The following is a 24,955-nucleotide window of genomic DNA, read 5'->3' as shown; positions in this document are numbered from 1 at the left end:
AAGCAAAGGGCCAGCCCCTGGTCTGCAGAAATGGATGAGCACCAAGCTAAGCTGTCAGTCACTACGAAGATTCTCACATCTCAGGCTTTTCACAACCACCTTCTGTGGAAAACATGCAATTTTTAATCAAAAGAAGCCCAAATGTGCCACCCTCTGACACGTGGCTGGTTTGGGGCAGAACCTGCTGCAGCTCCACCTTCTCCAGAGGTCTCCAGCTGCACCATTCCTCCTTCCCCACAAGGCCACCTATACCCCATCCCACTGTCCTTACAGCCACTGCTTCCTCATAGAACCACAGAATGGTTTGGGTTGAAGGGACCTTAAAGCTCATCCAGTTCCAACCCCCTGCCATGGGCAGGGACACCTTCCACTAGACCAGGTTGCTCCAAGCCCCTGTGTCCAAGCTGGCCTTGAACGCTGCCAGGGATGGGGCAGCCACAGCTCCTCTGGGCACCCTGTGCCAGGGCCTCAGCACCCTCACAGGGAAGATCTGATCTCACCCAAGCCACAAAACCCCAATCTAGGAAATAGAAACCATGCAAACTGTGGCTGATGCCTTGTGGTTTCCTCCTTGTCTATTCCTGGAGGCTTCACAGCAGCCATGCGCATGTGAAGCATTATCTTCCCCAACAGTTGCTTGTAGCAAAAAAGCAAAGCATGCCTGCAGAGGGAAGGAGCCAGTGCTCCAGCTCAGCACATCCATTCTTCTCTCTTCTGGTTTCCCTCCCTGATTACTGCTCCAAGATCCTTCTACCGCCTGACTTGCTTACCAACTGCTGGATGAACTTATGCAAGACTTTATGCTGACTTGCTTCTGATCAAAGCCCTGTTAAATCTGGGTGAAAATAGCAAAAAATCATCAGGTTTCTAGCGCTATTACAGAAGACAACAACTTCCATCTGGCAGTCAAAAACCTTCAGTCCCTTATCTGGGCCAGCCACCATGTCCTTGAAAGTCACAAACCAGGTCCTCCATCAGCTGCACACTGACTGAGGAAGCCTCTCCCAAGGCAAGAGGGGCTTGGCTGGACACCACGTGTTGCAGGGCTCAGTGGCTTGCCTGCTCTAGCAAAAACCCTCCATGCCAGTGTTCTGAATCCCAGCTACTCAACCCACTCTCAGCCAGACATTCCCTCTCTCCTGGGGCCAGTGAAGAGAGGGGAGTTCCTCTGGGAGTGAATCTGAGGGCATCTCAGAGAGGTTTGGGCAGCCAGTGTTTCAAAGAGGGGTTTGGACCCCCAGTCCCCAGCTTCCAGGGAAATAACATCTTCCCCTGTGACTTGGAGATAAAGCCAAATCATAAGACCCCACTATTCAGCAGTGGAAGTGATTAAATGATCCCTTGTGGTGATCAAGCCAAGACTGGCAGCCCTCCTGGGGAAGGTGTAGGTTCAGCCCAAACCCAGGCTTGGGGGTGTTTTGGAGAGGGAACAGTCCAGGATCACCTTAGCTTCTGCAAACCTGACTGCAACAGCAGCTTAACCCCTACAATGTTCAAGAGGATTTCAAAATGTGAGCCAAAAAGACCCAAAACCTGAAGCACAGATAGATCCCACTTCTGAATGGGCTCACAAGGATTCCAGTGAAGACCATACAAGTTTACAGCAGAAGAGGCAATTGCAGTAGGAAGAGAACCATAGCCCCTGGTTGTCTGTGAAGAAAAGCATCTTGGAAAGGACTGAAACAGGCAGGACGACCTGGACTGACCTTCAACAGTTTCCCCCATGGGTAACATCAGGGTCTCATGAGGTTGCAGTCAGGAAAACAGGAGCAAGCTGTCACTGCCGTGCCAAGGCCAAGCATGCATATACCACAACCTTGCCCCTAAAATCCAAGAAAAAGGATTCAAAAGAAAGCCAAACCAGCTGATCTCCTAGTGGTGTGGTTTTGAAAACACCTCTCTGGTCCCATTCTCACCCTTCAGTCTTATGCCATGAAACTGGCTGCATCTTTTCAATGTGATTGCTCAGTTCCTTATACCAGCTTCCCTGAAGCTTCAGGTGAGTGCAAATTTAATAAGTAATAGATAAAACAACAGCACTTACCAACACCGGTATCATTAGAGCAGTGAAGTCAGGTCTGCAGAAGAGAGCAACACCTTCTATTAATATTCCTAAGCGAAACATCACCTCGTAAGCATTGTCTTGCTACAGGTTTGCACGTAACATCCTGTAAATTTTCCCAGTTTAGTTTCTAGCAAAGCTTCTGTTAATTATGCAGAGATACTCATCAAACTGCTTTCTGAATGATTAGAACCGGTCATGTCTCCAAAGCCCAGGCTGGGCAGCTGGAGCATGTCCTACACCCAGCATTCATTCCCTGGCTACAGAAACGTGCACACGTGAAGCCTCAGCTGGAATACTAACTAGAAGAGATTGCTAAAACATTAGCTACTGGGTTTTCCACTAATCCTTGGGGTGCCAGATAATTCACAGGGGTTGGACGAGAAGACAACATGATGAACAAGAGGATGCCATGGGCTCCTGCTATCTTTATCAGGGCTAGGCACTTGCAAACTATTTGCCTTAATATCTCCCTGTTTTAAGAAAAGTGATCAGATGAGTTGTTTCAGTGATCAAGTGCAGGTTTGCATCTAAAAAGAATCTCAAAATAAGTTATACAGCCCAAATGTACCCTCTGGACCAGAATTTCAAGCAAGAGAAACTTCCACATGCTTCCGGATGCTTCATTTGTTGCGGGAGGGCTGAATCACGGCATTTGACTCATCACACTGACGAATTCAGCTTTCTCCAGAAAAACTCACCATGGCACAACCTCTGATGTTTCCCCTTCTCTGGATCAAGAAATAGTCAATCTATTTCCCCAGAGATGTCAAAACTCAAATGCTTTGTTGAAACTCTTGCCTGGTGGATATCATCCAAGTTCAGTTTCCAAGGCCTCAAAACTGTTAGTCAGGAAGGAACACAGACCAATGCCAGTGGTGCAAACATAGCAAAAAGGCAACCTAAGTCAAGGTGTTAAGTAATGTGCCCCAACGGTTACTTACATGATTTCTCACTATCCTATAGGGCTGTGGGGCAAAAGGAAAGAAAACAACGTAGCTCGAGAGCCAAGCCAAATCAGCAGATTGATAGAGTCCTTTGACCCTCCTGGCCATGGGCTTTCAGCAATATGCACAGACCCAAAACGGCTTGAAGGGTTTCCACTTCCCAGGCATGACCCAGATTGAGCTTCAAGACAGTTTCCACCAAGTTGCTTTCTAAGCCAGGAAATAAATGAATTTAAAACAACCCCCCGCTTCAAAGCTACTTATGGCAATTCCTGGCTTCCTCCTCTTTTGTCTCCTCACACCCCAGTTGGCTTTATTTTTTTTAATGAGGAATATTTAAGGACATTAAAGCTACTGCTGCCAAGCAGCCAAGCCCAGGGAGTGGAGCCAGAGAGGTGGCTGCCACTGAGAAGTAGGGCAAGAGTGACTTCCCTTGCGGGAAGGCTTGACTACATTGACCACAGACCTCAAGCTGCTTGGGAGCACAAGTCCTGCAGCCGGGCAGACAGGATTTCCAGCACAGAGAACAATTGCCATCAGGATGTGTTGTTAAGGTCACAGGTGGAAGCAGAAGTGCCGGCGACTTCGCCTGGAAGCCGTGGTCTCCATGCCAAGATTCCCCAGAGAGCCTTTTCCAGGCTCCAAAGCTAAGTAAGGCTTTGAAAGAGACACATAGGACCTGGAGCCAGACCCTTCCTGCAAGCAGCAACAACGGATGCTCAGCCTTCCCCAGAGCAGCAAGCGCACCCTTTATATCTGCTGATGCATGGAGGAAGGATCGGCCCACAGGAGTCCAAGGGTGTTGCTCCCAAAACTTATTCTCTGGGAGAAAAGCAGCAAAGCTGAGCACAAGTTGGCCAATGCTATGTGATAACCTGGGCACAGCTTCCAGGGAGCACCCTGAAATGGTCCCTTGAGGCAGAACAGTGCTGCCCAGAGCTGGTGCAATCCAGACAGGACTGAACAGCTTCTTTAATGATGTATAATACAGGAAGGGACAAAATCGCACCTCTGCTGTGAGACAAGCTGACAGAGCTAGGATGGTTCAGCCTGGAGAAGAGAAGGCTGCTGGGTGACCTTAGAGCAACTCCCAGTGCGTAAAGGGGTTACAAGAAACCTGGAGAGGGGCTTTGGAAAACGGCCTGTAGGGACAGGACAAGGGGAATGGCTTTAACCTGACAGAGGGGGCATTATTTAGATTAAACATAAGGAAGAAGTTCTTTAGCAAGCCAGATGAGGCCTTGGCACAGGATGCCCAGAGAAGCTCCCTGGCAGTGTTCAAGGCCAGGCTGGACAGGGCTTGGAGTAACCTGGTCTGGTGGAACGTGTCCCTGCCCATGGCAGGGGGTTGGGACTGGTTGAGCTTTGAGGTCCCTTCCAACCTAAACCTTTCTGTGACACTACCCTAGGCCTTGAGACTATGACCGGAGAACGAGGGGAGAGAGCAGCAGTCATCCAGCAGGTAGGGAGTACAGCCGCCCATGTCAGCGGTCTCAGCTGGCTGGAGGGGATCAGGACAGGAACTGGAAAACCAGATGAGATGCTCATTGAGCACACACAGACCCTCAGCATTAACAGGGGAAGGGAACCGAGCAGCACTTCCCAGCAAGCTGGCTGCGTAAGGTGGCATTTTTCTTTTCATCAAGGGATGCTGCCCAACCAGGCAGAGCTGGGCATGAGTCAACCAGCAGCTGCCAAGGCTGGGCCATGCAGCAGAGGATCTGCATCCCTGGGAGCTGCACCCTGCTCTTCCTTTCTTCTCCTCTCCCCTCTCTCTCTCTCTGTGGTTTCAGCATAATGTTTTCGCGCTAAGCCTGCAAGCACGCGTATGCGGAGACTTGCCCATTCCTCCTCCAAAAGCCCCCTGAGCCATGGGATTGACGTCAGCAGAGCACCAGCTGTCAAACAATGGAGATTAAGGCTTGGCAGGCTGTGCCAAGCCATGGGAGCGTGTGTGCCTCCCCGGGCAGGTGAGCAACATTCCCCACCGAGCAGGAACAGGCACATTGCATCAACCCGGCCGCCTGCACCTGGACACAAGACCTAACCTGATCCCATGGCAGGGGCCAAGTCATGCCCAGGCAGCCAGCGGGGCTCGGCAGCCCCCACTGTGCATGCCCAGCAGTCCCCCCCCTGGGGCTAGGGCAGCCCTGCCCTTATGCAGGGTTGGGAAGAGGCAGAGCCCTGGTGTTGGCTGCTCACGGCTCCAGCCCACATAAGAGGTTATCCTGCATGCCAAGAGATGCGCGGTGCCGGGAACAGGCCCGCGGCACCATCCCTCCCTGTTCTGCCCAGCGCAGGGACAGAGACGATGACATGCTGCCTCTTGCAGAGGTGCGTGTGCGCTCAAGCCAAGGCCTCAAGGTGCTCAGCCCACAGGGTCTGGACCAGGGCAGATGGACAGCTGCAGGATGCACAGTCCTCACCTGTGGCGAGAGCCTAGGCATCAGGGAAAGCATGGGACGTGGTGGGGCTGGCACCAGCTTTGGAGAGAGCTGCTCCTAGTCCTGCGGTGCTGGCTTTGCACAATAACACTCCCATTCCTGACAGCAGGGGTAGCGGGACCTGTCTTTTACCAAAACAAAGATGGGAGAACTGCAAACACAGAGGTCACCCAGCACTGCCTATCATAACTCTTTTCCTCACCCCTCCCAGGCTGGGCTTGACTGTAGCTGGGAGCCCTCAGTGGCTGAGAGAGTGGACAGGCAGAAACATCCTTGTAACCAAAGCTGAACCCAAACCAAAGAGCAGAGCAGCAGCCTTCCTCCTGATCTCAACTCCAAACAAGCAAACCCAGGAGGACACCTGAGGTTAAAGAGATACAATCTACAGCGCCCAGAAATATGAATAAACCAGGATTTGATAGTTCCAGCATGAACTGTAAATCCTGTTGGGCTCCTGCCCTGCTTACTGGGAAGATCTCCCACCTCGGTGTGCCTACAGATTCTCACTGGATTCACAAGCAGAGCACTTGGCTCACCCAGGCACAGCATGTCCATCAACATGGATAGGCAGTGCCCATGTCCTGCCCCCTCCCTCTGCACCAGGGTGGAACCCCAGACCCTTGGGAGAGCAGCAGGAGAGCCAGGCTGCAGTGTTTCTCTCCTTGTTCCCACTGGCCAGGGCTCCCATAACTCACGCTTCCCATGGGAACACCCTTTGATGAGGTCCTGCCACTAATGACGGTGACAGTGCACAGTGACGCAGGTTGGCCCACGCTGCCCTGAGGAGGAGAAGGGCAGGGCAGAGCCCAAAGCAGCTCAGCTGGACTAAACCCAGAGCACCCTGCCCCAGAGACCCTAAGCTTAGAAGGAAGGAAGGCACAGTGTTCAAGAAGCAGCTCTGAACACCATAGTGCCCTCAGGGCTGAACAAGGCATGCAGAACTTCTGGTCCCCAGGATCAGTCCCTGCTCTCGGGAGATTCAACCCTGCATCTTGCACCTTCTCATGCCCTTCAAGCCAAACCTCCTGGCACACACTGCCTTTCACCCAACCTTATCACAGGGCCTGGCCCAGCATGGCCGGATGGGAGGGGAACAGATGGCCTGTTAGTCCTTCCCATTTGTCCTCCCTCAAGACACTCTCAAAGGAAAACCCTTGAGGTCACTGTTCTATTTTCATCAAGCAAGGGCATCCATCACATCAGTGTTAGGAGGGCCTGTGCTGAAGGCAACTACTCAAGGAGAAAGCTCTGACCAGAAAGGCTCATACAGAACAAGCAACCCAAAGTCCACACCATAACAACCACATCTTGCCTACGGCTGATGGGACACCTTAAATGCTTCACATCACCCCCACCAAGAAGAGAGAAACAAGCACCAAGCAACTGCAAAACCCTGTATTATCCTTTGTGACCCACCCCAGCAGACCACTCATCATGCTTTGCAAGTGTCAGTGTTCAGTGCGGGTGGTGCTGGGGTGACTCACATACGGATGGCCTTGCAAAGAGCTCTGCTGTGCCCCAGGCACATCAGGCTTGGTGCGCACCAGTAAGTCAGGCTGGCTTTGGCATCTCACACACACAGTGACCCCTGGCATCAGTGTGCACAGGCAGGAGATGGCCAAGCCTCTGCCAGCTCCACTCACAGCGGCTTTTCACCACCCTCCCTGAAGAAAGGGCTCGGACAAGACTGTTCTGCATATCATTAGTGACAGGACAGAGGGGAAATTGACATGAGATTTTAGGCAGAAGCTCTTCCCTGTGAGGGTGCTGAGGCGCTGGCACAGGGTGCCCAGAGAAGCTGTGGCTGCCCCATCCCTGGCAGTGTTCAAGGCCAGGTTGGACAGGGCTTGAGCACCCTGCTCTAGTGGAAGGTGTCCCTGCCCATGGCAGGGGGTTGGAACCAGATGAGCTTTAAGGTCCCCTCCAACCCAAACCAGTCTGGGATACTATAATTGAGATGGCACCATGTTTTTTTTGCCCCGTGCTTCTCAGTCAAGAAGTTTCCAACCTAAGCCAGAAATATCCTGAGGGTTTTGCTGGCACAATCAACCTGAAGTGCCAATATCCAACCACAGCTTTTTTAACGACTTGGCACTGTGCTACTCCATCCCATCACGCTTCCCCCTGGAACTGGGATGGCAACAGGGATGGACAACGCTGACGCAACAGCCAGTAAGACACACTGTGCCCACAGAGCCACCACGTAAAGCCTAACTCTGCCCTCCTGGCTGGGCTTTGGGTCATTGCAAGGACCTCAGCACCCCAGGAGACCAACTTCCACCACTACCAGTGCTGGGAGAGGACTTCTGGTTCCCACAGGCCTCCCTGGCTGGAGACCCCTCCCTGTATAGAGGCAGTACAGGGAGGGGCTAGAGAACTCATCCTAACACAGCAGCTCAGTAAACACCAGGTTCCGTCCCAACCCAGTGAGGACAGATGGCAAAGAGCCACCACAGCCGTAGTGCCATGTCACTGCAGCTGGACATCTGCTGCTCCCCAGCCTACCCTGCATGGCCTCAGTGTGTTCTGAGTTTCTTCTGGGTCCAACTCCTTGTGTTTCCCACTGGGTTTGCTGTCTTTTCAAGAAATACAGGTGGTTTGTGCTCATTCAAGCTGTCCTCCATCTGAAGGCTGAAGTTTTCCTGATGGCCCCAGGAGGTGGACCTATTTCAGCCCTGATCAGTACATGCCACTGCTACCTCCACTGAAGCACACGCGCAGAGCTGATGCCTTTGTGCCTTTCAGTACTTAAAAGGGGCTCATAAGAAAGATGGGAGAGACATTTTAGCAGGGCCTGTTGTGATAGGATGAGGAATGATGGTTTTAAACTAAAAGAGGGAGATTCAGGCTGGATGTGAGGGAAAAACTCTTTACAATGAGGGTGGTAAAACACTGGCACACAGGTTGCCCAGAGAGGTGGTGGATGCACCATTCCTGGCAGTGTTCAAGGCCAGGCTGGATGTGGTTCTGGGCAACCTGATCTAGATGAAGATATCCCTGCTCATTGCAGGGGCTTGGACTAGATGAGCTTTGAAGGTCTCTTCCAACCCTAACTATCTACAGTTCTATTCTACCCTGTTTCACTGGGCTGCCCTCCTCTTCCAAGGGTGCAGCTTTCCAGGAAAAAGCTTAACCAGAAGTCTGTGGTCAAAACTGATTTTGGCCCCCCAGAAATTAATAAAAATAATATAAAAACACCAGTGTTTCCACTAAACTGTGCAGGCAGGGATGAAGGGAAGAGGAAGGAACACAGTTTGCTTTCATTCACCTGGGAGTTGAGCAACAGCCTGATGTCCTCTGCACAGTTGTAAAAACCCCATGTGCACAGCAATGTCTCCACTCTGGTGAGCTCACTCCGGGCTTATCTTAGTCAACAAATAAATGAAGCAGTCACCAAACAATTTAATGGGCAGGGTGTTCTGCAGCTCTCCCTCCAGCAGAGAGTGAAACCATCCTGCTGACGTGGGCCCCATCTCCCTCCCACGGTGACGTCAGGAGAGTACCGCATCTCATGCACTACCTAACTTGTGCAGGATCAGGCTGCTGTGACGCATCAGGGAGGTCCCTGGGCCTGGACCGCTGATGCAGTTGACATCTGCCAGCTCTTCTGAGTCCAGATAGGGCTTCCCATAAAGCTGCCAGGCGGGAACATCCCTCTGACAGGGGGAACACTGACGACCTCTCTGCATGGTGGGAGAGCATGGGGCAGCTTAGGGAGGTGCTGGGAGGGCACAGCTTCGCAAACTGCCCCACTGACCCCTCTTCTCCCACAGAGGTTTCTCAGGTTGCATTCACAGCACAGGCGACTGCACCCAGCTCTTAGCCTGACATGAGGAGAGCTACAGGATGGTCCAGGAACTGACATAAAGAAAGTGCTGCTGCATCCTTACTGCTCTGATCCTGAGAGCAGATTTAGATTAGAGATGAGGAAGAAGTTCTTCCCTGTGAGGGTGGTGAGGCACTCACACAGGGTGCCCAGAGAGGCTGTGGCTTCAACCCAAACCAGTTTATGATGGTCCTAGAGCAGCAGATGAGCCCTGGATGCAGCAGCAGGGTCAGGTTCCCCAGTGCTGTGCTGGGACATTAAGGAAGCAAAGCAAGATGATCTCTGGTGACTCCCACACCTGCTGGGGGCAAACATGGAATGATGCAAGACTTTGTTCCTGGTCATGGCAATCCTGGGAGCATAGGAATGAGGTGCCGTCAGCCTGCAAGCCCTCTTGTCCCCACGTCACCCTCCAGTGGGCTGTTATCTCAGATGCTGCCACAGTGACGGTGCTCTGTTTGGCCAGGGCACACAGCATCATCCTCGGGGTGTGTGGGACTGCTTTGTGGGTCACTGCTCCAGCCCCTCCCTAGAACCTGCCCAAGCTCCATCCTGGTGAGCAAGCTGGTGTGTTTCGGGAGGCCCTCACCATACAGGTGACAGCTCCCACTCCTGTATTTCTTCCAGCTGACTGCTAAGCACTGCTAGAATTTCCTTCACTGACCACATCAGCCACCTGCCTTTGTTTAAGTAAGCAAGGCGGCTTTGCAGGGCTGGAGCCTGACAGACTCTGGGTACAGAGGGACAGCTGCTTGGCACAGACTGCAAAGGGAATGCAAACTGAGAAGATGTCAAGCAAGTTCAAGTGCCTTTGGTGGCACTAATCCCTCTGCAGCAGGACCAGGATGCAGCCAGCGGGGTAACAGTGCCCTGCATGGTGTGGCCTCAAGGTACATGAGGACATCCCCTGCTCCTGCCCTCTCCAAAGGGCTTCAAAAAGTTTGGATCTGTCTGGGACAGGAGGGTGAATCAAGGGCCCACACAAGCAAAAAGCATTTACAACTAATTTGACAGCTTTGCATGGCTCAATTACAAAGTTATTTGCCCTAAAGATCCTTGGTGAAGCAAATCCCAGGGTGGGTGGTAGGATTCCCACAGAGGATTTACAGGTCAGGGAGACACTGCTTTGTATCATCTCCCATCAGCCCAGCAGGACTCACATGTGGGCACTGCACATGCCAGCTCCTCACTGTACTGGGTAATGTGCTTTCACAGGGAAGAAAGGGAAACCCTTTTCCAGCCTTTTTCTCCTCCTCCTCATTTAACTTAAGGGATCACTTGGATCATCACCCACTCACAGTTCCAGGCACAGCGGGGGAACATGGGCTTTGCTCTACAAGGCATAGTGATGGTGAGCTGCTGCAGGGCTTCCCTTTCCCATGGGATGGGCTCAGCTTGGCCCTCACTGCTGGTAGTGGTACAGGAAGCCTGAAGCATCCTAGGGGTGGATTCCCCAAAGGAGGAACTCAAAGTAGCTCTGAACCTTTCCTGACAGCAGAAACCCTCTGAGCAAAGAGCCCCAGCAGAAGCTCCCCCCATCCCAGGACATGCAGCCCTCAAGCATTGCCTGCTGCACGCAAGGAGACACAGATACTTCTCCTGTGACTTGTGAGTTGTACCGTGCAGCTCCTGTGGGATTTCCCAACAACTGACAGACACATCACCTGAGCAAAGTGGGTGACCTGAGCAAGCATCTTCTATGGGCAAAGAATGAAAACCTGAGATTGTGAAATTAAAATGTTCAAGACCAAAATAACACAAACACAACACCAAGGCTGAGCAATAAATCAACACTGAAAACCACTTCCTCCACTACATGGTATCAAAAAGTTACAGAATTCTTGCTGTCAAACACTGAGCAGGAACAATTTCCTGATTTCCTGTGCTAGCGCTGTCCAAGCAACCAGGGTGATCCTGAAGGATTTACGTGTTACCAGTAGCTGCTCCACAAGTCACTGAGAACATGGAACATGCTTCCTCCAACATGGAAAAACCTCCCATAAATTGAAGCATTTTTATGTCAGGGTGGAATTAAGGTTCTCCCTCATTAGAGCCCATTTGCTTCCCAGTTTTAGGTTCTTCAGAGCTAGAAACTTGCTGCAGCTCTTTGATGTTCACATAAGGACAGGACTCCAGACCTAGGGATTTGTAAGAAAGCAGATTTGAAAAGATGCTAAAATAATTTTGCAGTTTTATGCTTCGTAGCTTCCATTTTGCTGTTTGCAGAGCTCACATCAACACTGTGGTGGACTGTCATAGCAGTAACACCAGATCACCAAAGTGGGGCTCTGTCCCTGCAGTGACCTGATCACACAGCGACCAGAGAGCCAGGAAACCTTTCTTATCCATAGAAACCTCCCAGGCATCAATGTCTCAAATTAACTTTCAAAGTGGTAAGGGAGAAGCTGCTCCTGGCTGAGGAACAAGGTTTCCGCCCACGAGCGCACAGCCAGGATGAACATAAGAGGAGGTGGTATATACGTACCAGCCAGATTTCAGCTTTGGGCATGGTCCATCCATGAACTCTTGGCTGCCACATACAGGGAGCACGGGGTCTGCACCAGGCACAGGGCGAGCTGTACAGCTGCTCCACACCATTGCTAAACCGTGGGGGTGCAACCAGCAAGGTTCCTGTTGTACCCAGACCAGCTGGAGACACGTCTTCACCGCAAGGGAAGGAACAGTTTCTGCTTCAGGGAGCTGGAGGAAAACACAAGCCTGTCACCCATTCATGTCAGATGAACTTTGCCAGGACACAGGAACAAGATAAAGGAAGAAGCAGCAGCCCTCAAGCTTCCTGTAACTGTGCAGCACCTCATCAATGACTTGCAAAGAGGAAATATATTCATGGGAGGGACAGCTGCTTAAATGTGTTCTCCCACCCACCTCTCCTTCCTATGGCTCCAGATTTCCCCGCTGGGATTCAGCATCTATTGAGCAGACGTTAAAAAAAATAGGATATTAATCCACTAAAAGCTAAACACCAGAGTTTCAGACTGCTCTGGTCCAAAGCAAGCAGAGACTTAGGGAGGGGATAATAGTAAAAAGACTTATGCTTTTCCAGTGATCACTACAGGACAGAAATCAGGGCTCCTGTAGCCAGCCATGTAGTCTGGTACCACACTCAGAAGCACCACGTAAGAATACATGTAAAAAATGTTTTAATTAACTTAATTTTTTTCCTTAAAGCTCAGAGATTTCAAGATTAGAGAAGCACACCCAGAATGGTTCTTGGTATCCAAAGGAACAAAGAAGTTGGAAAGAGGTGTGTGTTTCTATAGACTCATAGACAATATCCACAAGTCCCTTCTTGTAGCAAAACTCTGAGCTCTGCATGTACAACCAAGGTCATTAAGCTTTTTATTATTATTATTAAATGGTTTTGGCTTTATTTTTTTAAAAACTTGTTTGGGAGTCATACTTAAGCTTTCCAGTGTAGATAATTGTTCCTGATGAGGTGCACTCCTCATTACATGAGTGTTACACAAGGAAAAACGGCAACCCTATTGCAGCGCTGCGACCAGGTGTTAGAAAACAGCATTTTAATTTATCCCTGAAGACTTAGTGTACTTTCAATACTCCCTGAAAACAATAGCTCACCCCTTAGCGGGCACCAGAGTGTGAAGTGTTGTGCAGAAAGGGATTAGAGGGGGGAAAAGACAATGACAAATTTCATTACACTGCTAGGCAAATCCACAGTTGACCCACACCAGGAATTGTGTGCATACTTATGGCCCCCTGGGCCTTGTGAAATGGGTGACTTACATTGGATATCCACAGCTCTTCACACGCAAGGGCACTGTGTCCACAGCCACAACGACAATGATAAGATGGATCTTTGCTCAACAGCTGAATGGCAGAGTTCCTCACTACAGGGTGCTGGGGATGTTATACACACACAGGGTTTCAAGGGAAGACTGGACAAGGGACATTCATGCCTTAGTAAATGAAAGAATCATTTGGCTTGGAAAAATCATCCAAGCTGGAAAGGGCTGAAGGCTGCAAGAGGACTCAAAAGGATGTGCTGAACAAGCCTGCCCTGCTCTTTCTCCTCTCCATGCATCTGCTTTGACCAGGGCTGGGTGGGGAAAAGACCAGGCCCCTCGATCTGCCCCAGGATGGCTGTTCTGAAATCTTTAATGTGGGCAGTAATTCTTAACATACTAGGGAATGGGACTGTATTTGGTTAAGTTAATACAAGGAGCAGAACAACAACCTGAACTTCAACATTCACCCAAGACAAATATCTAAACTGTAACAGGTCAAGAGGGGAAAGGCGAATTCTTATCACTGAGTTCTCACAAAAGAATTAGCTTACTCTTTTGCCAGGACTCCTTGCGTATCCTTGTAGGGTTGATACAGTTTGCTCACTAAAGCCAAACAATAAAAAGAAGATATTCCAGGGAAGGCATCAAAGCACCTAAAAAGTTGAGCTGGCATAACCCCCACTTGGGGTGGAAAACATGCAGCCCCACCATTGAATTCAAATCCAAATTCATGCAGAAGATACAGCACTGAGCATCTCTTCTGCAGGTCTATGAATCATACTGAGGCGCCACTGTCACAAAAAGTCATCTATAGAGATGGTCCTAGACTAAGTGAGCACACATTTTAAGATGTGTGATGCTAACACGAGGGCAGTTTGTTCTGGCCCAGGGAAGTCCTGCTGGTTCTAGGAAGCCACATCCACACTGCTCCCAAGTACATTCTTCTGGCCAAGAGTCTTCAGAGATGACAACCAAAAAGGCAAGACTCAAGTTGCATGTGCAGTCACATGCTCTGCAAAATTGGCACCACAGAGAGGGAGAGAGGCTGGCTAGCAGCCAACATCATCTCAAGCTGCATCAGTACGGAGGAGTAGAGTACACATCAGTATGGATTCCCCGAGGCACAAGAACTCCCTGCAGAAACACACAACTGGCTCTGACGTACAATCACAGTTTTCCCCAAATGCCGAGCGGAGCTGGAGCTCACAGCTTTTCTCAGAACTCACATTCTTTGTTGTATCCCAAGACTGCCAAAACAAAGCCAGGAACAGTCTTTGCAGATAGGACCAAGATATCCTCATTTAAAATAACATTGGGGAAGGAAGAGTGACTGACCTGAAGTTTAACTTGTCCCCCAAGAAAAACAGCTACAAGCAGCTGGGATTTCTGCTGGACGTACTGACACTGAGAAAGCCTTTTCTGATGGAGATGGCCTTGATTCCCACCCACATTTCCGCCACCATGCAGACCAGATATGGTGTTTTCTGAGACAACCTGGACCCATAACTCAACATCACCCTGCTTGAAGACAGGACAAACTTGGATGAAAAGAGAAACTAGCAAGTTTCTCATTGGGTTTTCATCATCTCAGTGTGTTGTAAGAGCTCAAGGCCATTGGTCACTGTCTCCTCGGTCCCTTTAATCACCTCCTGCTTTACTTTGGAGACAAAATTTGGCAGTTCATTTATAATGGCACCTTACAGAAGGGCCGCCCAGAGATGCAGTGCAGTTTTCCCTCCTCCCACTGATCCCAAAGAAGCCATCAGCAATTCCTCTTCATGTTTTTTATTTACCCTGTGCTAGCACTAAGTAACTGAATACTCCTCCTGATCAGAAGCTGGGAGCAACTACCAGTTTTCTCCCATTTCTCCTTTGCACAACTCCCCTGCAACACCTTCTGAAGGGCAAACCAAGGTCTCAGGAATTTGAGTGAGCTATTTAATGTGGCAGGAGAAGCTTCGAGCAGAGCAGCTAAATGAATCTATATCTCTAAATCAAAAGTTAAGCTAGTTTTAACCCCCTCTGCCCTTTTGCCTGTAGCAGACACAAACATTTCCACTGTTACACCTCCCCGAGTAACTGATGCACTTCGCTGTGTCAGCTCTTCCCTTAGACTTTGGCTGTATGGTCCAGATTGCCTTGCTACTGCACCATTCCTTCCTGCTCCTCTCCTATAAATACTTCAGTGAGGCCTCAGCCACATCTTTCTCTCTTATTATGTAAAATATTTTTTAAAAACAATCAGTTTTACACAACCTTGCCCTTAGTGATTACTCCTTCTTGGGAGCCTGAATATTGCAACACAGGGTACAGCTTGTCCATCATCAGCCACTTTGTTCCTTCTTGAAATCCCCCTCTTCAAAGAAAACACAAGTTTTAAAGCAAATGAAAGTAAAACTATTTCATCTGTCTGAAACCCTCCCCTCAGCCTTCCAAAGCAGACATCACCAGTCTGAGCATGATGAAGCACACAAACAAGACAAGCTTTTTACAAGAAAAGTGGAAACAAGGGGTGCTGCTCACCACAACTTTGCTGTGCTCCCCTCCCAGGCAGCCGCAGCACTGCCTTACCCTCCTGCTTGCATTTCCCAGCTGCCTGAATCTCATGGCACTCCAGCAGGGGTATCATCCACACAGTAGCATGAACGGCCCCTAAACTTCAGGAGTATTTCCTCTGTGCTTTTATCTGTTGACAGGTAAAAACTGCCAGCTGAAAGGGGGCATTTAAAGCTTGGATTTTAGCTCTCTGGCAAGCATTTAAACCAGGAGCTAAGTCCTGCAGGCACAACCTCAGAGAACATGACCCTTTTGACAGCCTGCTCTTTCTTTCCTTGAACTGCTTTTATTTTGACACAGTTCCCCTATTCAAATTAAATGCCAGTTTAGCTGGGGTTTTTTTGTTGTTGTGGGATTTTCTTATGGGTTGTTTCTTCTGCCGTTTTCTACTTTGCTTTTACTTTGCATATCTAAGCAAGTTTGGTCATTGGTACAGAGCTGCTCTCAGGTAATTTTACAGCTGGTCCCATGCATCACCCAAGACCAAGCAGAATCGATTTCTTTCTGAGAGGTGTCCTGTCCAGCTGCTTCTGCATCAAAGAAACTCCAAACATTTACCCAGCATGAAAGACTGAAGTCGCCCATCAGGCCAATGTACCTGCTCTCATGTGGTATTCGACTACATCACTGCTTGTGTCATCCTTCTCTCATGCTCATCCTATCAATATTCCCTTCCAAAGCCAGCTTGCCGTCTTCCCACCTCCAGGCTCACTCCTGAAGACTTCTGACATTTCTGAAAGACAAGTTTAGTCAGTCCACTTCCATATTCCTTCAAGCCCCGCTGCAATCGCAAACCATTATTCAGTCTGTTCCTCAGCATTTCCTATGGAGATGTTGCCAGTGTCTGTCCCGTTTGCATCACTAAAGACAATTTCTTTTTCCTCCTAGAGCATGGGTCATCCCCAGCTTTCCCTGTCTGTGGGTTTCTCTTAGCTCAAAAACAAAGCTTGGAGGACAGCTGTAAAACCTCACCAGCTCAGCTCCATTTTAACTGAGAAACAGCCAGCTCCTCTGCAGGCAAGGGGGCTTGAAGACACAAGAAATGCTCACAGCAGCTTTAGACCAAGGCTGCCTGGTCTATGTGAGATGTGAGACACAGAGGGTCTGGGCATGTGTCTGAGCACCCATAAGCAGGACCTTAAGGACCTGGGTAAGCTTGAAGACAGATTTCACGCATTAGCTACAGCACTTGATTTACATTCTGCACAGGCTATAACATCTCAAGCACATCCAGAAGACTCCTACTTGCTTTCACCCAAGTTTCTCAGCAGAAACACACTTAACTTCAGCTTCCAGCCTTCCCTGAAACTAATCCAGTCTGGAACATCACAAACATAACGGAGCCACCTCCCCTAACCTTCGTCCGTAACCCGCCCCCTTAGAGAGTCATCAGCTTTTGATGGGCAAGCAAGCCTGGGGCCTGCACAAAACTTGGGTTTAAAAAAAACACATACTGAAAATGCTGGTTTTGAAGGTGTTGGACAGCTCCAGAAGATGGTCCCCAAGTGGCCACACTTGGCTGCAGGTCCTTCCCACACAAGCTGCACAACACAGTAGTTCCCAGCCTGCTGGATCAGAGGCAGCCCCTGACTTAGGTGCCAGAGAGCTATGAAATGCATGGGAAGAGGAGCCATTCTTATGTCTTCAAGCAATGATTCCATTACAAGCAGGCACTCCTGCTGGAGGACAGGATGGGATACAGGACACATGGCTGCAGACCAAGTGACTTCCAACAGGGAGCCATTGTATATATCCCCACCACATTTAGTGTATGTCTCTGGATATAAATCCAAGTGCCTCTGGACACAGGTCCAAGCCATTTTCATTGTCATTTACAGGATGAAATGAACTACACCACATAGGTCCTTCTGTTACAAACTAGTTTCAGAAAGATGAATCTTGTCTCACTAATGAGCCCAAGTGCTCAGGTTTCTGCTTACTTGCGAAGTGCTGTGGCTTCAATAAACTAAAATGAAGTGCATCTTGTCTGAGCAGGAAAAAACAAGGTAGAAGCTGAAACTACAGAGCTGGAGAAGAGGCTGGGGGGCAGGAGGGAGGGAGAGGAGGAGATGGGGTTATTTGATGCATTCAGCCACTCCCACCCTAGGAATGCACAGAAGCTGACAGCTGAATCAGAAATGCACTTGGGGCAGTTATTTTGTTTAACTTTGCATAATTCCTGGGTTTATTAGTGGAAAAAGGTTCCAAGTTGAAGCTTTTATAAAGCTGCTATGTTTGGCTGCTTCAGCTGCCATGCAGCCGTGAAAAGGGGATTTGCTCTCTGGAACATCAGCCTTGGAATGAGAGCTGGGCCTAGTTACAGTGAGCCACACTTGTTTATGTGACTGAGAACAGTTTCTGTGCCATGAAAGGAAGGAGACAGACCCAACATTATTATTGCCTTTTCCAGCCAAGGGAAGCGTGACAGCAGATGGCTCAAACACAGGCAGCACTATCAAAGGTGCATTCAGCCATTGCAGTTCTGGTGGAGCTGTAGGACTCCAATATAAGCCAGCACATGAGAACACACACCAGGCTTTCCCTGAGTTTTAAGCCCAGTATAATCAACCCAAATCAGGCTAATAACTGACCTTGAAAAACGGTGAATTTTACATTCAGACCTTGCCTTCTGCTACAGAGCTACTGCATGGTAATACAAGCCTCCTCTTTTTAATCAAACACACAAGCCTTATCAAGTGCTTACTTAGCAGGACTATACAAGAGATGCTGCTCCAGGGCAAGATACAGTTAAGAGGTCAGGATAGGCAAGGTTCACTCCTTACAGGAATGAGATGAGCCATCAGAAATACACATGTTCCCTTTACCCCCCAAAAATGCCCTCCCTGCAATGCCATTTCAAACAGATATTTGCAAGGCAGCACCCCAGAGAGAAGGTATGTTCTCCACATCCTTACCAGGGAGGAAGCAGCAATTAGCAAGCACATCACTGGTGAAGCACATGAATGGCTGCAGGAATGTCCTTATCTGGTTGCAAGAACCTGTATGTGTGAGGGTGTAAAAGCCTCCCTTCCCAGCAACAGCACCACAGATTTCAGCTGCCAGACTGGCTCCTTATCTGAAGGCTCCAGGAAGCTATCTGGATCAAACCTCACTCACATCAGTCCTCAAGCAGGCTGCCAGCCTCAGGAGGCTGCCTGCCCTTTTTCTTATTTTAATTAGATTTATTTCTCCTAATGCCTTCTCATTAAAACTCCTGTTTTGAGATCAAAGGCTATGGCTGGACTCACATTGAATCCTGTGATAACAATAAAATCCCAGACTGGTTTGGGTTGGAAGGGATCTTAAAGCTCATCTAGATCCAACCCCCTGCCACATGCAGGGACACCTTTCACTAGACCAGGTTGCTCCAAGCCTTGTCCAGCCTGCTCTAAGGTCTCCCCCCAAGCCTTCTCTTCTCCAGGCTGAACAAGTCCAGCTCTCTCCGCCTGTCTCCATAGCAGAGATGCTCCAGCCCCCTCCTTATCACAGTCTGGTCCATCCATCAAATCCATGCCTTTCCAGTTCAGAGACAAGGATGTCATGAGGGACACTGTCAAATGCTTTGCACAAGTCCAGGTAGATGACATCAGTTGCTCTACCTCTATCCACCAATGTTGTGGCTGCCTCACAGGAGGCCACCAACTTTGTCAGGCACAATTTGCACTTAGTGAAGCCATGTTGGCTGTCACCAACCACCTTCTTATTGTCCATGTGCCTTAGCATAGTTTCCAGGAGGATCTGTTCCTGGAAAAAGATCTTGCTGGGCACTGAAGACTGGTCTGTAGTTCCCCAGGTCTTTTTACCTTTTTAAAAATGAGGATTGCATATCCCTTTTTCCAGTCAGCAGGAACTTCATTGGACTGCCATGACTTCTCAAATATGATGCATAATGGCTTGGCAACCTCATCTGACAGTTCCCTCAAGACCCACAGATACATCTCCTCAGGCCCCATGGCCTCGTGTACCTTCAGGTCTCCTGGATGACTTCAAACCTGAGCTCCTACAGCAGGCAGTTCTTCTTTCTCCTGGTCTCTGCCTTTGCCTTGTGCAAACTGTGTGGTGTGGTTGGAGCTCTTGCAAGTGAATACCAAGACAAGAAAGTCACTGAGTAGCTTGGCCTTCTCTGAGTCCTAGCTAACCAAGCCTCCCCTTTCCTTCTGGAGAAGGCCTAAATTTTCCCTTGCCTTCCTTTTATCCCCAATGTATCTACAGAACCTTTTCTTGATGCCTTTTAATGTCCCTGGCCAGATTTAATTATCACGGCTTTAGCTTTCCTAACCTGATCCCTGACTGCTTAGAAAATTTCTCTGTATTCCCCCTGGGCTACCTGTCCTTGTTTCCACCTTCAGCAGGCCTCCTTTTTGTGCTGGAATTTGTCCAGGAGCTCCTTGTTCACCCAGGCAGGCCTCCTGGCATTCTTGCCTGACTTCCTCTTTGTCAGGATGCATCACTCCCGAGCTTGGAGGAGATGATCCTTGAATATTAACCAGCTTCCTTGGGCCCTTCTTCCCTCCAGTACTTTAGGTACAATGAACTCATACAAGGCATCTACTCAAGGTAGTTCTGCTATCAGCAAAATGCATATTTTAGCTTTAAACCCTGTAGGTGAAGCATGTTTAATTGACAAGTAGATTTTCCAAAATGGATAGGTGCATCTCTACCTTACTGCCACACTAAACCACTTCTCAGTCTCTAATGATGTGCACACTCATCTGGGAATAGATAAGAAATAGTCTGGCAAAGGGAAAGCTGACATAGTTACTATTGCCACAGCTTGTGCTGATGAAGTGGAGCAGCTTCCCCAACCCATCAGAAGACCCCAGCAGTTAGATGTCACTGCAGATACCTATCAGATGTGAACAGATCTTGCAATATATGTGTGCAGGTGACTCTACGCTATGAAGCACATATAATATGCATACCATTTTCAACCTGGGCTGTTTTCCAATCTCAGGTAAATCTTACTGCTATGACCCCTGTAGATTCCATCATAACACAGGTCTGGGTACGAATAACACTGACACCGAGAGTTTTAACAACCAAGTCATCGTAAACAGGTACTGCCATTAGGTAGTTTCCTTGAGTCAGAATGGAAAAAGACCATGAAAGTCCACACAGTCGAAGCCTTACTGCTATCCCCAACAAACTCAGTGTCTCCAAAGCCAGTCAAATGAAACCAGTTTGAATTCTTTCAAGCAAACACAGCCCATCATAACATGCCCAAACTTGAGCCAGCAGGAAAAGTTCCTTCTAGGATACAGCAAGCCTTGGTTCACTAGCCACAGGTAACTAACACCAAAGTACAGAAGTACAAAATTCTCCTGCATTGTGTAGGACACTCCTGTTTAGCTTAGCAATGCAAAGGGGCAGCCTGTAAGACAGAGAAGAGCCCATGCAAAGTTCTGCCTCACAAGACGCCAATTAGAAAGTAGTATTTCAGCAAGGTTCAGGACTCTGGAAAGGAAAAAACCTCTGTGCATCTGTGCATCTGCATGACACAGCCAAATCCAGCTGACCAACATGGCCAGATCCAGCTGCTTGTACTTGCAGACCAAAGTGGCCTAAAATGCTACAACTGCTACAGAGCCTGTCAGGGCAATGCTCCCAACCATGCAGCTGCACAAACACTTGAGGCTACGGGCGCGTTACTCTGAAGGTGGAGTGAGACAAAAGTGAGACAATTTTCCCTGTTTCACATTGTGCTAAAGCTCAACCTGCCTCATGCCACCATGTAGAGGATGCAACCTACAGTTCACTTGGAACACTAAGTTATTCTACAAATATCTTTGTTACATATATAGAATATTAAAATTCCTGAGGCCCAGTCAATGGGCCACCACATACTTTCCCTGTTCAGTCCTACTAAGTAACATTCAACTCGAAATAACCTGGAGTGGAACGGATACTTGAAGAAGGCTGCAGGACAATCTACTAAATCTCAGGGACTAGGTTCTGCAAGGAGGGAGGCAGGCAATCCACCCTGACTTCATGCCAACTCCAGTGCAACCACCACCACTACACCACCCCACACAGTCAAACACACGGGGCAATGTGAGGGACCAATCTTTCACATTAGATGTAATAGAAAAACATTCTTTACTCTGCAAGTGTCTTTACAAATATATATTTATATATTTAAGCCCATTTCAGGCCATAAAAGCCCATAAAAAACAATCAGTACCTTTTTGAACAAGAGAAACTCCGATTCAGAAGTCTGAGGTGAAAGACTACCACACAAGGGCTGCTTTGGCGCTTCTCTGAAGGCCACTATTTAGCACATAAAATCATCCTAAAAAGAAATCACATCAGCCTTTTATCTGAAAGGAGGGACAACATTTTTACACCTCCTTTACTGCTCTTTGTATGAGGTAAACTGGAATCACTTTTACATGATCATTTACTGCTTTAAAAAGGAGATATTGTATCCTGAAGACCAGCTTTTCCAAAAAGTATTTGTGAATGGGTTAATAAAGTAAGATGCCGCTTGTGGATCCAACCACAATGTGCTGTTGTCTCAAAATAGAAGTTGATACTAAAAAGCTATTCCAGATACATACAAGTACAAACACTAGAGCTGGTCAGAAAAATCCAGTTTCAACATTTTTAAGAAGCAGGGAACGTTTTCTGCAGTGTGTTTTTTGCATTGATTTCCCATGCTTCACTTTTCTACCTGTTCAATATACCCTTCAAAAAATAATCACGTCTGTTGTAAGAGTGCAAAGTCCATCCCGATCTTGTGTTTAAATTCACTATCACTACATTTTAAAAATCCTGATGGCAAACAAAACTGTGTCGATTTAACTTAGCAAAAGTGATACCTATAAAATATTCAACATCAAGAGGTCTTATAAAAAAACTTCAGACTACTAAGGCATTCTAAGGCACAGTGTTTTGGAAGAAGTGCTTTCTTCCTTTAGTGTTGCTTTATACACATCACGTGTGTGAGTCCGAGTGATGCATGGAGCTGCAGATGTATGCCATGCCTTCTCCCAGTCAGTGAATTGAATCTTCTTCTGCAGTTTCAGACGTAGGCTCCCAATGCTGCATGAAATTCAGTTAGACATTGCACCAGCTGCTGAAACTTGGGTCTTTCTTCAGGATCTAGGGCCCAACAGCAGGCCATCACAGCAAACCTGCATGGCAAAGACAAACAGAAGATATGAGAATGTAAGGCAGGTGACTACTGTCCCGACCTGAATGTGAAAAACAGCATTTGCCACTGAAAACCCTGCTGAATGGAGACAGAAAAGGAACCTGTATCTTCTGATACACCATGCTGAACAACTGCTTCAGAAAAAAAAGACACCTGGAATGATCAATAAACATGCTGTGACTGGAAGTACATGGACAGGATACAAATCAGAGGCAGTCCATGAGGAAGAAATACATAATTCATGGAAAATTGCTCAACTATTGTAAAAGCAAAGTTTAAAGTGTTTCTGTGGTAGGTTTACAGGAAGGGGATTTGGAAGAACATGCAAGGCCGAAGGTAGTACCTGTGCATCTGCATTCTCCTATACCATTAGGATTATGAAAAAACACCTCAAGCACTGCCATTTAACACCAATAAACACAGTACTTCTCCACAGTCCTGCTGACAGAACAGAGATTCCCTCTACCTAGTGGCTTCCTACACTGCAGCCCTAAAAACCCCTGCCCCTTTGCCTCCCTCCGCCCACCCTGCTGATCAACCCCATTTCTCCCATGTGTCACAGTAAGTAAAAGAGTTGGGTCAGGATTAAATGAAACTCAACACCACCAACAAAAAGCATTTAATTTTAGCCCAAGTTCCTTGATGTATGCCATGCAAATACTTGCACGAGGGTTTGTCTAAAAGGCAGGGGAAGGCAAACTCGTCTCTGTCATTGATAAGGTTAGCTTAATATGACAGTTACAAAACAGACTTTTTATCTTCCCTCCAAAAACATGATGACTTACAGTTCATCAGGGCAGTTGATGGGCTGAGCTATTCGATAGCCATCCTTTAAATACGCAGCCATCTCAAATGGGTCGATATCAACATATGGAGTCTGTCCTAAAGTCATCAGCTCCCACAGCGTTACTCCAAAGGCCCACTAAGAAGAAATAGCATGGAGCATTAACATAACATGCCAAGTTTTGGTGTTCCACCAGAATCAGTCATAAATAAGACTATACAAATCAAGACAGCTTTACATAAAGATTTCATTACCAAGGACTGTTGAATCACAGAACGGTTTGGGTTGGAAGGGACCTTAAAAGCTCATCTATTTCCAACCCCTTCCCACAGACAGGGACACCTTGTTAGCATGAGTATAGCTACTAGGTCAAGGGAAGCAATTCTTCCTCTCATTTCTCTATCTGTGAGACTGCAACTGAAATACTCTGTTGTGGACTCTAGACCACGTTAATTCAAATAGCAGACAAGTCCCAAAACAGACTACTTCCTGAATTTAACTGCCTTTCCTGCTAATACTACCAAGGAAAACAGGGTAAAAGGGAATATTCTGCCATGCAAGAAGGGCCTGCTTGACCTTTGAACTATCTGCTACGAACAGCAAATGTAGGAAGCAGGTGTATAGATGCTGTTCTGGGCAAATCACTGTTGTCGATTCAGTACAGCTGAAAAAGGGGAAGAATGTCAAGAAAATGTATTTACAAAGTGTAAGAGGGAGCAAAAAAATAAACAACCAAGCAAAAATAAACTCCCAAACACTTACCACATCACTAGCACTGGAAAATTCATTGTTAACCAGGCTTTCAAGAGCCATCCATCGAACTGGCCTGTTTTCATTATCTCCCAGGCAATGGTAGTCCATAGGAAATAGATCTCGAGAGAGAGCATTGTCTGTAATCTTAACCTGAAGTGCGTCATCAATGCTAATTTAAAAAAAAAAAAAGAAATAGTTAGCAAACTTGGCATTAGAGTTTTACAGAAAATATTTATGCTCAGTCTTCAGTTTCAGACTTGGGATTTAATTGGGGAACACTAATCATACTATCAACACTTCAAAGGACTAGCATTCTTCTAGAGCAAGACACACTTATTCTATGGTAATCAAACATTATCAAAGAACATATTTATCCTGCATTAACAGATAAGCACTAAAAAAAAAAATTAGCAGTCTTAGATGACATAAAAATCAAACATTTACAAGTGAAAAGAAAAACAAAACAACACCCACAGTTAAAGCAAACAAACAACTCCCTAAAATTATTCCTGCTCACTTGGAGATCCTCTTTCAAATCAATTAAATTTCAGCTATAGTACCTCTGTACCAATAAAGAGCCACAGATTTAAGAAAAATAAGATCTAGTAATATCTTGGTAAAGCAACTGAGATGATTTGTGGCCTGAAAGCTTGTTTATGGTAA

At 47.8% G+C, this 24,955-nt stretch overlaps 1 protein-coding gene across 2 annotated transcripts in view; it reads right to left on the bottom strand.

Annotated features, from left to right (window-relative positions):
* Positions 1-21,710: 21,710 nt before the first annotated feature.
* The window catches only part of RYK (receptor like tyrosine kinase), a 51,745-nt gene continuing 48,500 nt past the window's right edge, over positions 21,711-24,955 (bottom strand). For both annotated transcript variants that reach the window (XM_057429036.1, XM_057429037.1), the window contains exons 13-15: positions 24,302-24,461; positions 23,541-23,677; positions 21,711-22,735 (exon numbers count right to left, since the gene is read on the bottom strand). In XM_057429036.1, coding sequence (XP_057285019.1) covers positions 22,624-22,735; positions 23,541-23,677; positions 24,302-24,461 — 409 coding nt within the window. In that variant the 3' untranslated portion in view covers positions 21,711-22,623. The remainder of the gene's footprint in view (positions 22,736-23,540; positions 23,678-24,301; positions 24,462-24,955) is intronic.

This window comes from Pezoporus wallicus, unplaced genomic scaffold, assembly GCF_028554395.1.
Source record: "Pezoporus wallicus isolate ANWC-B61680 ecotype Strahan unplaced genomic scaffold, APGP_CSIRO_Pwel_v1 contig_593, whole genome shotgun sequence".
NCBI classification, from domain to species: Eukaryota; Metazoa; Chordata; class Aves; order Psittaciformes; family Psittacidae; genus Pezoporus; species Pezoporus wallicus.
This window is presented reverse-complemented; position numbering and strand designations above follow the sequence as displayed.